At 41.1% G+C, this 11,810-nt stretch overlaps 1 protein-coding gene across 2 annotated transcripts in view; it reads right to left on the reverse strand.

Moving 5' to 3' along the window:
• The window catches only part of PLXDC2 (plexin domain containing 2), a 489,244-nt gene extending 479,855 nt beyond the window's left edge, over window positions 1-9,389 (reverse strand). Inside the window, exons 1-2 of one of the 2 annotated variants that reach the window (XM_047740347.1) lie at window positions 9,374-9,389; window positions 8,230-9,011 (exon numbers count right to left, since the gene is read on the reverse strand). In XM_047740347.1, the coding sequence (XP_047596303.1) occupies window positions 8,230-8,341 (112 nt within the window). In that variant the 5' untranslated portion in view covers window positions 8,342-9,011; window positions 9,374-9,389. Of the gene's footprint in view, window positions 1-8,229; window positions 9,353-9,373 lie in introns of those variants that run through there. The other variant, XM_047740346.1, reaches the window with a different exon arrangement.
• Between the last annotated feature and the right edge of the window lie 2,421 nt (window positions 9,390-11,810).

Raw genomic sequence — 11,810 nt, forward strand, 5'->3', positions numbered from 1 at the left:
CAACCAAAAGTGTTTTGTGACACATTCATCAGTATTATGCAAGACTTGCCATATTAAGACACATTACCGCAATACTCTAATATAGGAAATAGTTTTACATGTACTTTAGGTCAAATGAAATGCTTTCATAAAATTCATTAATTTGAATGGGAGAAATTTAATTTGAATAAAAGACATTTTTTAAACTATGCAAAATTTTAAACTCCAATTTACAAATCAAAACAGATGCAAATATACATCACCCAAGATATAGGGTATCCTAAGATGTTAATTAAGCTATGAAAATAAAACACCGAGCAGTATGTTTTTAAATATAGCAAGAATGCCTTCCAGCTAATGTGAAATGCCATTTTTTTAAAACTAGAAGTCAACTTTATTTTTATAGAGCATCCAGAATTGTCAAATAGGTATAAATACTCTTGAAATTTGTGTCATGTAAACAAAAAAACCTCAAATGATCCTCTTTAGTCCCACTCCAAACAAACAAGTATCAAAGAACAAAAATGCAAATACATAGTGATATGTCTCTTCGTTCAACTTTTGTTTCTTAGTTTTTCATAGCTCAATTGTGAACATATAGTACACTTATCTAATTTTCAATGTGAAACTATGGACTAGCAAAATAATTGAGGTGTTTTTTGTTTGTTTGTTTTTTTAATCAAATGTTCAGGACAGGATTCCTTCAAATAGGAATCCATTTGCACCAAGAATATGATTTCAGGATATCAAAAATCATTCCACATATGTTTTTTCAGGAATTTCTTGCAGTGCAGACTACAGTGATATGTTGAAGGAAACGGAGACCAGAAGAAGGGGAAGGTACAGTCAAAATAATCAGGTATAATACCAGACTTGCTCCCTGTTATGCCTGCAGTAATTTCAGTGGGCTGTTTTGACCGAACAAATGAATAAAAATATACCAGTTAAGCAATCAGATCTGTTGTGTCAGTGATAGCTACTGTCTATATTTGTTTCTGGAGAGAGTTAAGCAAATATGCATAATCGAAATACAACCTAGTAGACTATTTCACATCTTGAAAGTTATTATTATTTGTGAATTTCATATTCTAAAGTGATAAACTCTGCTTATCTTGCTTCTCTTTTAGGGTTTAGAGAAATAAGTATTTTATTGGATGTTGAGATCATGGTTTCAGAGACAAAAAGCTGGCAGCTGTGTACAGAGAACACAGACACAATTAGCAAGTGTGTTACCCAAAACCACTACCTTAAAAAACGTCATTGCAAGCTGAATGTACCATATTCCAACTGGACCAAAGAAAATATGATCCTGATCGAAATAAACCAGGGTATACTTACCAAGCCTTGTGCTTAAAGAAAATGAGTCGGCTTTATTTACGCTTCTGCCATCAATGAACACCTCAGGAGTATGTAGAAAAGTGGCTTTTAAAAATTCTGATTTTTATGCAGTTTATCCACAGGGCAAACTCTTTACATTCACTATATTCTCAAAGCCTCAATGAGCTAACAAGCACCTTACCTACAGGATGAGACTTTGAGCAATATGATTCTACAAAAATTTTCCAATTAGTTAGTGAAAAACAGCAGATGAGGAAAGGGAGAAACCAAGCAAAAAGACTCCATAAAAGTAGAAGGGAAGTCTGCAACCCTTGCCTTTATGACCCTCTCAACAAAACCACAGGCCGCTCTCTACTAGACATCTGAAGCAGTAACAGTGACCATCACAGATTTTAATTTAGAAAAGGAAGAGAGCTACTAGTGCTTACATCTGTTTGGATGACCTCTGGAGGAAGGGATTAAAACTCTGGCTTTCAAGGAAGGCCACAGAATTTCCAATTTCATATTCATATCTGCAATCTTTAACAGGCTACCCAAATTCCAGACAGGTCCCTGACAAGACCTCAAATTCTGTATAAATACCCAAATCGGTACCACTATTCCACATCTCACCACCTTCTTAATTAAAGAGGGCAAAATGAAAAAGATCCAGAAAACAAATACAAAATGAGCTCAAAGTCCAGTTGTAACACAATGTGGAATATTTACTACATAATTTACTATATAATTTATAAATTACTATATATAATACTATATGTTTACTATAGAATATCTAATATACTGGGTTCTTCCCTCAGATATTATTGTGTTCATCTGACCAAGTAATATGTGTCACAATAAATACTGGCAGAAACTGTCTTGATAAAAGTATCCCTACTTAGTCTGTCATTCTTCAGTAACTTCCTCAGTTGAACAGAACCATTGTTTGGATCATAGTGAGGGGAGACATTCTGTGTGAACCTTAGTGAAGAAAAAAGACTTCTCAGAGCACAATACTATGAAGACATAATTAAAGCTTTGAGAAAATGTGCTTAGAGTAAAGACAAAGGACTGGAATTAGATTAAAAGAAAGCTGAGAAGCAACAATCATATATAACCTTATGTATTACACTGATCACTCTTTGTTTACTTACTTCCCATCTCTAAAACAAATACAAGACAAGATTTTAAGTGAGGGAAGTTAGGCAAAAATAAATTAGCGGGAAAGAGAAGATGAAGCCCCAGGTAAGCTAGTCCACAAAAAAAAGGGGGGGGGGGCAGGTGGGGAACGACCAGAAGGTTTATACACTTGTTGGATGTGGGCTACAAATTGTGCTCTGAGCTTTCAAGAAACCAAATTTAAGAGGTAATGCATCTGATCACGACTCACAATATCCAGAAGGAAACAACAAATTCATTGAGAATAACAACTCTATTAATATAGAAGATTTCTCTCTTTCTCTCTCCTTCTGCCCTCACTACTCAGGGAGCAGACGCTGTGAAATACATTGCATAGTACCACAAATTCCACCCCCCAAACAGCCACCATAACAAATTTTATGAGACTGCTTTCAGCTTTTTTTAACTTTTTTTTTAAAGCCTTTTAGGAATTTCAGTGCAGGTTGATGGTATGAGGCCTGAGCACAAATCAATTCAAAAGTAATTTCACAAAGAACTAAAACGGTTTGAACTATTTAATAGTGTTAATCTCCACTGAAAACAATCACCTGTATCGATATATATATATACACATACACATGTATGAATATATACATATGCATTTTTATATTTACATATGTAAATATATGTATATGCATTTCCATATATACACACACACATATATATAAACACTAAAGCTGTACTCATTATCTCACAAGTGAATAACAATTTCAATACTTTGAAAATAATTTCCACCCACATTCCATCCCATACACACACACACACACACACACACACACACACACACACTGTACTTTAAGGTGTTAGATTAAGAACATGAGTAAAATTTCATTCAGAAACCAGAAATATAGTTGGGGGACAGAACGAACTTGTTAAAAGTTCTATCTATTAATAGAAGCTTTAAGGTAAGTACTACCTACCAGAAGCATTATGACAGTTCAGCAGATCTCTGGAATCTACTCTCTTGTTTTAAACAATTAATTCTGTGAAACCTGTCTACATATTCATTTCCAACTGACTAATGGAAAAAGTCATAAATAGGGTAAAAAGAATATTTTTTAAAGTCTCCCAAGGTGACATTCAAGGCAACAGTCCAGCTTGAACTATAATTCCATTCGGTTCAGTCAGTCCAACAGCTGACTGAGCATTGCATGCATGCCTCTGTGGTAGATGCCACAGGTGGTTCAGAAATGAATGACAATGGACCCTGACCTCAAGAACATGATATATGGTCCAAAGAAGTATATGAAAGAGATGCAGAAATGGGAAGGGGGAAGAAAAACAACAATAACAACTCTTACTCTAGGACCCAGAGTCAAACAAGTGCCCTTAAAAAGGCAGAGTTTTCTCTGGAGGGTTCTAGCTATTAGGTGAGATAAGCCTGTAAGGAAAAGTAAGATGGACAGAAGGAGATGGACTAGGGAAGGACTAGTACACGTCATAAATGCTTAGGGAACATCAAGGGACCTCAATTAGAGGGTTCAAAAACAGGGAGAGAGAGAAGTGAAACAGTAGGTCTAGGCCACATGATCTCGAAGATCATGGTGAGGAAACTGTATTTAATGTGGTAGGAAACATCTCGAGACTGCACACTCATGATCACAGTTGTGGATCAATTCATTAATCTTGATAAACATACGGCTTCTACAATAGGAAATATCTTTTAGGAAGCAAAAACCGGACCAAACTAATGAATCCATGTTGTCTATATCTTTGCAGGAAACTATCTTATAGAGAAGAAACATGTTTGGAGCAAATTAGTATCTTCTATTACTAAGTTTTACTCAAGTACATTCTACTTGATAAAAACCTGTTTCTGAAGATCAGACTTAACAAATTCATACACTGTCCTACTTAAAATAATTTAAGTCCCAATGCAGCCAAGAACTAAAGATCTTACCCAACCTTGGGCTTCAACTTGGATCTATTCTCTAGAGGAAAAAGACTCTCACATTTTGTGTTTTAAAAATTTTTTGCATGCAATCATGAGTCATTGATTGATTAAAAATCAACCTGCTTTTAGTCCATTAATCTGACCCACATATACTTTATAGAGAATATTCAGTTCTGCTATAATTTTCTGTTCTAGGTATATATGCAAACAGAAAATTTATACTAATGACCGTATGTCTCAACAGAGATACTCTCATAACTCCAAAAGTTAGTAATATTTCAAACTAAGTCTTTTAACTTCAATGAAAGCTGAAAACAACGGAAAAATGTCCCAACAGATAAACAACTAAAATAAATATGAATGACCTGCTAAAAGTAAAGTATTTCTCTCTAGTACATAGTAATATTAAAAAGTTAAAATAGTGGGAATTCCATGAAGTCCAAAATGATCTTTGCTCTCTCTATAGCAGTCCTGAACTTCTCTGTTGCATTAAGATACATTTAAGAGTAATAACCAGGCCAAAACAACTCTGTAATTTTAGGCTTTTTGTCCTCATTTAAATTTTAGAATTCTTTGAGACGCTAATACATCCTTCTCCTTTGACACTGTTATTAAGTCTAGTAACAGTCTATCTTTCAATCAATTTAGGATATAAAATGAATGTCTAACAACACAGAGATGAAATCAGATTTATAGAATTTAGGATTATTCTAAGTTTATTTTTCTCTAAACATTGGGTGTTGAGAAAAACTAGTATGGCAAATACTTCTAAGGTATATATAGATTACATTCAATCTCAAAAATAAATTCATTACATGATAATGAAATTTTAATCATAAAGGAAATATTTTAAAGCTACATTCTTGAGAATTCCACAATAATTTGAATTCTCCAACAGCGATGCAAAAAAGGTTATTCGGTTTTTTCCACTATACAAGTACACCACAAGAAAGTATTTGAAGTATAGACCTTTACATAACAGGAGGTGCTATATAAATACTGAATGAATGGTTATTTTCAATTAACATGGGAAATAAATACTCGTTATTACAAACTGCCACTCATTAACTTGAAATATCAAAAAATATTGCCCATAAGAAAAACAAAGTATTCAAGATCATTAATCTGAGACATTTGGGAAAGAATGGGAAGAACAGGAGAAAATAGCAGTTTCTCTGCCCTCTGGTGGCAATAAAATCAACTGCAGCATTTTTTTTTTTAAATATTTTTATTTTTATTTATTTGACAGAGAGAGATCACAAGTAGGCAGAGAGGCAGACAGAGAGAGAGAGGGGAGAAAGCAGGCTCCCTGCCAAGCAGAGAACCCCATGTGGGACTCGATCCCAGGACCCTGAGATCATGACCTGAGCCAAAGGCAGAGGCTTATTAACCCACTGAGTCACCCAGGAGCCCCAACTGCAGCATTTCTAAAGTAATGCATAATTAAATGCCCTGTTATGAAATCAGGTTTTTTCTCCCTGTGCCAAAATGTCTGTGATAAAAATCCTGGTTGCTACATGACAAGTTTCAAGGCAGCTGGACTTTTAAAAATTTCCTCATTTTGAACTTTTACCTAGACTATTTACAAAGGAAGCTGTTTTTTTTCTATTTGTTTGCTATATTTTATATATTCAATAGGCTAACCATTTAACTCCAAGATTATTCAACTACATGTAGACTGACATCCAGTAAAGAAGCTACTTCAGTTTGCAATAAATCTCTAAAACATTTACCGAGAAATTTAAAACAATTCATTATTTTCCTCAATCCTATAAATATATGGGTTTCTAGAGTAATTTTCCACCACAGATACTAGTTTATAATTAGTCTGTAACACCTGTACATTTATGTTGAGCAATTTTTAGGCATTTTCTAATCCACAAAGCTTTTAATTATCTGGTCGATTTTAGAATAAATCTTTACTTCATCCTCAAATTGAGAAATTAGAATACAAAATGTATTGTAAACATGTTATTTTCTCAGTAACACATTGTTAATGAAAAAAGCTCAGAAAAAAAATATTTGCTGACCTTTATTTTATTTTTTACTGTAAATGCATTATTTACTTCCAGTGCCAAAGAAGTTTTCAAATAAACAACTTGGGATGCATTTACGCACACACATCTCTCTAATGTCCTTTGGGATGAAGTAAATTGTTTTCCTTAAGCATCTACTTATTCCATGAATGTGGCTATGCCATATCAATATCATAAGGTGAAAGTCTTATTTTTTAAGCCAATAAAATGTATCAGAGAAATAAACAAGAAAGAATAATCTACTGATATGATACCTAGTAAGCAACAACCTATGTCCATTTATGCAGAACAAAATTGCATGTGACAAAGACAAATCAATATCAAAAATAGTGGAGTTCTAAGGTGTTTCACAGTTTTAAAAGTGTGGTCATCATGTTGCCCCCTCCTCCCAACCCACACACCCCTCCAATCATGAATTGGACAACAGAGTCAGAATCTGTGCCTTCTCTATAAGAATTTACACCAGGGGCAGAGACAGTGTTTTAGTAGATCTCTAGGTCTTGGATTGGTAAACTTCATTCAAATACTTTCTCCAAGATTCACCTCACCTGGAATCCCCAGGCAACCTCAGTAGGCTTCCATCTGCAACTTTCATTTTTGACATTTGTGGACACCTGTATACTTTCTGAAGAAGCACTTAACCACCATCGCAACCCCCACCTTCAGAATTAAAACAAAACCTTGATTATTCTAATCTGAAAGTTTTTTCTTTTATTTTCCTTCAGAATTAAAACAAAACCTTGATTATTCTAATCTGAAAGTTTTTGTTTCTTTTTTTTTTTTTCCTCCCAGTGTTTTCATTCATTTCACCTCCTCTGGAAGTCTAACCTGAGTTCACAAATTTCTGTCAAGGTCTCTCTCTGCCTGTTTCTTCCTTTCTTTCTGAGGGGCAGAAACGGTGAGGAGGCACCCAATTCTCAGTGGCCAGTGTCGCGGGAAGCACCAGGACCTCGGCTCAGCAGCACCTAGCCTAAGAGCGAGCGGGCGGTGGGTGGAGGGCTGCTCCGCGGGCTCCGCGCTGGCCCCGGGGGCGCGGCTCCCGGCTGGACGCGCACCTGGCTGGCATCCGCCTGAGCAGGAGACACTGCCACTGGGAAGATGCAAAGACCTGGTCTCCGCGTGGGGGCAACGCCAGGGCACTTGGACGAACCCCCGACACGTTCAGGCCTGTCTGAGAAGCCGGACCGCGGAGGACAATGGGGGATAGGGATTGGTCTCCAGAGGCGCGCCCGTCCCACTTCTGCCCCCTCCACCCCTCCTCTGCGCCCCACCACACCTACCCCGCCCCACTTGCAGGGCCCGTTTAGCCCAGACAGCGAAAGGGAGCTAAGGCGGGGATAGCCTAGGGAAGAAAGGACTCGCCACAGTAAATTTTTTTCCAGCTGGTGGGGGGGACTCTGCAATACCAGGCTGCCACGATGTCCCCCACCCACAGCCCCCATCACGCACTGGCTTAGTTTGTAGAGGCAGCAGGGAAGCAGGAGGAGCCGGAGGGGAGACTGCCCAGGGATGCCAGCTCCCGAGAGAGGTATCTACAGAAGGAGGTTTGCTCTTACACACCAGAGCCCTCTCTGTGCGACTTGGCGAGACGGTACCACCCCCTGTCGCTCAGGTGAAGGAAACATGAAATGCTCAAGAAAACCCCCAGTCCCCTTCTCTAACCATTCTTTTCCCCATTCAGAAAGTCCAAGTTTACCCGAAAAGCAATTGCAATAACTTTCCCAAGGGCAGACAGATAAAGTGGGGGGTGGGTTGAGAATGGGGGGGGGGCGTTAGCGAGGTCTTCAGTGGCTCACAAAATCAACAAGCAAAAGTGCATCTTACCATTGATTTGGTTTCCAGGCTCCCCTTCAGTGAACTGAAACTGGTCCATTAAAAAGTGGCAAAGTAACACAACTCCTGCAGCGGCCAGGTCGGCCCTCGGGAACCTCGCCATGCCGCCTCCGCGACCTCCCTCCCCCTCCCGCCAGTCCTTCCTCGGCGCCGTGTGCTCGGGGGCTCCGGGTGGGAATGGGGACGGTGGGGACGACGGGCAAAGCTCTGCGGACCGGTCTTGGCTGAACCTGGAGCCTTTGTAAATTTCGATGGGATTTCACACTCAGGAGCTGGGAAGAGGAAGAAGGGAGAGCGAGGGGGGGGTGCAGTTCTCTCTGGACCTCCGGGTCTCTCTTCGCAACTTGCAACACTCGCTGCCCTCACCCCAGACACAGGACAGCAACTGCGGGGAGGAAAGGCCACTTGCAGCCGGGTCTCGCAAACTCTCGGTTCCGCACAGGCAGCGCCACCCGGGTCCCTGGAGATAGTGACTTTCGAGCCCCCGCGATACGCTCCACTGGGTTCAAAACAGATCTAATTCCACAGCCAGCGCGGCTGCCTTCTCCAAATCCAAGAGGGCTGTCGGCTCAGAAGGAACTTTCCCCAATGTTGGGACGGCCCCCGCGGGAGGTTTGGGTTTGCGGGAAGGGGGTTAATGTGGGCTGGCGAAACCCCTCCGACAAGTTTTTCTTCTTTTCTTCGCCCGACGCAGGGCGCGCGTCCTTTCTCGCAGCCGGAGGGATGGGCAGCCCTAAAGAGCTGAGCCCAGGGAAGGCTAGGGCTGCAGCAATCTGAGGTCCGGAGCCAGGGGGGGAAAAATGTGTGTTTTTAAAAAAGAAAAGGAATGGGGAGGGGGAGGAAGAAGAAAGAAATGGGGGGCGGGGGGAGTCAGGCCAAAACCTATCGGGAAAGGGTTCCTCCTGGCTTAGGAGGAGGTGGCCACAAGCCTCGCCGAGCCCGGGGAGTTTGGTGGCGGAGGAGGCGCCACCGCCGCGGAGCTCCCCCGCGCTTCTGCTCCACACTTTGGGGAGGGAAGGCAGTTCGCAATTTGCCAGATCTGCCGCTGCACCCTCCTCTCTCCTCCCTCCTCCCTCCCCCTCGCTCCTTCAGGCTTCTCCCACCTTCCTCCCCGAAACCGGCAGCTAGCACCGACCTGTCCAATGGCTGCACTTTCCTCGGAGCTGGCAGCGGAATCGCTGAGAGATTAAGCCGGAGGAGCAAATCAAGGGGGAGTGAGAGGGCAACTCCAGCCCGGCGCGCCCCCAGCAGCCGGCTGGCCAGAGAGTCAGGAGAGGAGGCGAGGAAGGCGAGCTAGGAGGGGAGCGCCGGGCTGCACCTCCGCGCCGCCGGGGCGCCATCCTGCACCCAGCTCTTGGCCTTTGCAGCCCCGCCCGCGGTGCCTTCGCCCACCTGGCCCCCCAGGCCGCCTTCGCGCACGGCTCCGGGAGAATCGTGGCCCCGCACCATACTCAAAAGATGCCAGCGGCTGGCGGGGTCTTCCTGGGCGCTAAAGGGTTAATTACATTTCGCCATTCCCGGGAGGGCTCGAGTAGCAGTGGTTGGAGTGTGAAGAAAGCAAACCCGAGAGAGTTCAGCTACTGACCCCGAGAAACCCTTTAGGACCCCAGACCTTCCAGACGGGAGGAGGAAGGTAGCACGCGGGAGCGTGGTCCCCTGCCGCCGCCGCTGTTTTGTAAAGCGTCCGCCGGAGGGAAAGCGAGAGTTTAAAGAAACAGGAGGCCCATTGAATTCCCTACCCGGGCTTTAACAGGCTTTCGCTGGCTGGTTTGTTTTTGTTGTTGGTTGTTTTTTTTTTTTTGTTTTTTTTTTCTTCTTCTTCTTCTTCAGCTCCAGGATATGTTTCGGAGTTAACCCTTCCCAGCTCTCGCACTAGTTTACATCTTAATTTTGCTTAGTTAACGTCAGTTAGAAGGGACAAAAACAAAGAAAGATGGCAAAGAATATTGGTTAAAAATATAGATTCTAGAGCCAGAGTATGTGGATTGGAATTCCGCCTCCTTCCACTAAATACCTATAGGACTCCAAGCACTTAATCTCATAGTGCCTCAGTTCCTCATCCATCCAATGGGGACAACTGTAGTAATGCTCTTATAAGGTTGTATTTAATTCAGGGTTATTACTAGATACTTAACCGAACACCGTGCCTGTGCAAAGCACAAGAGTTTGTTTCTTAAAAGAGACAGGAGAGGGAAGAGAGAAGGGTCCTCAATCAATGAAGAGTTTGCTTCACTGTTCTTAAATTCAAGGGGTCATATTAGTCTATTCTTGCCCACTCTATTCCAGGCTCTGAATAGTTTATGGACGCTACTAATGAGCACCTGTGAACAAAAACAACCTCATTCAAAATGGAGTCAGCAGCAATGAAGGGAGGGTTCTCACCCAGTACATACCACTCTTTGCAGCCTTCTTTCTGTACCCCGAGAGAAAGAAACCTACTTTACCTACCCGAGGGGGAAGAAGAAGGATTTTCTCCTTGCTCAGCAATAACCTAGAAGAGAAACTGCCACAACTCAGCCAATGAGAAGCTGCAACCCTGAACTCCGCTCTTCTCCAATAAGCCTCTCAAAACAACCGAATCCCTCCTGCCCTCTGTAAAAGCAAGCCCCTGTCCTTTGTTCTTCAGACTTGCCTTTGATTTATCATAGCTTACAGGTCCCAAATTGCAATTCCCCTCCTATTCCCAAATAAACTTTTCTTTGCTGGTTAAGTAACTGGCAATTTTATTTTCAAGGCTGGCAGACCTTTATTTTGTCACAAAACCCAATGAAAGTGGATCCTGATAAACTACTCTGCTAATTTGGGGCAGAAAGAATGGCTCTCTCTCATGGTTACTTGGCTGGTGAGGAGAAGGGAAGCAGGAAATGCAGTATGTTTTCCATAATCTCATACTCAATTTGCTATTTATATCAGAAATATATATGTATACACACATATGTATATAAACACGTTACCTATATGAACTTTATTATTCTAAGGCCTTTGCTCTCTCCTGAGGTTTCTCGCAACTGGTTGATTTCCTCCTCACCTTAATTACAAAATCTGGTTCTTTTATTTCTGCTCAAATGAGAGCTTTTAAATTCTGTGTAACATTACAACCAAATCTGAGTCTCTGCAATACTTATCTGTTTAATATTAAGTTGGAAAACAATTTTCTAGTCAAAATTTGGTTGTTGTTTAATGGATGTTGAGTTTTTTGTCTACATTCCTAGTGTAGAATCAGGAATGATTCATGAATCACAACTTCATGAATCCGTGTAAAAAGTTTCCTAAAATGGTCTGTACAACTCCAATTCCCATTATATGCAAAATTATAAGAAACCCAGCAGGAGCCATCTCAAGAAAGCATTATTTCTTTTAATCTGGGATATTTCCCTCTACTTTCACAGTAGGAAATAAAGGGTGTTTCTTCTTTTTTTTTTTTTTTTTTTTTTTTTTTGAGGAGAACCAAGTCCCTATTTCTCCCTAGTATCCCATTTTCTTTCTTTTTTTCCTTTGTTACTATATGCAAATTAGGAGTATTTTTCTTCTTTGTTGCCAGCAATGCTTTGCCCTCCTGACTGAAGCTATAA

Source organism: Lutra lutra, chromosome 8 (genome assembly GCF_902655055.1).
Source record: "Lutra lutra chromosome 8, mLutLut1.2, whole genome shotgun sequence".
Lineage (NCBI taxonomy): Eukaryota > Metazoa > Chordata > Mammalia > Carnivora > Mustelidae > Lutra > Lutra lutra.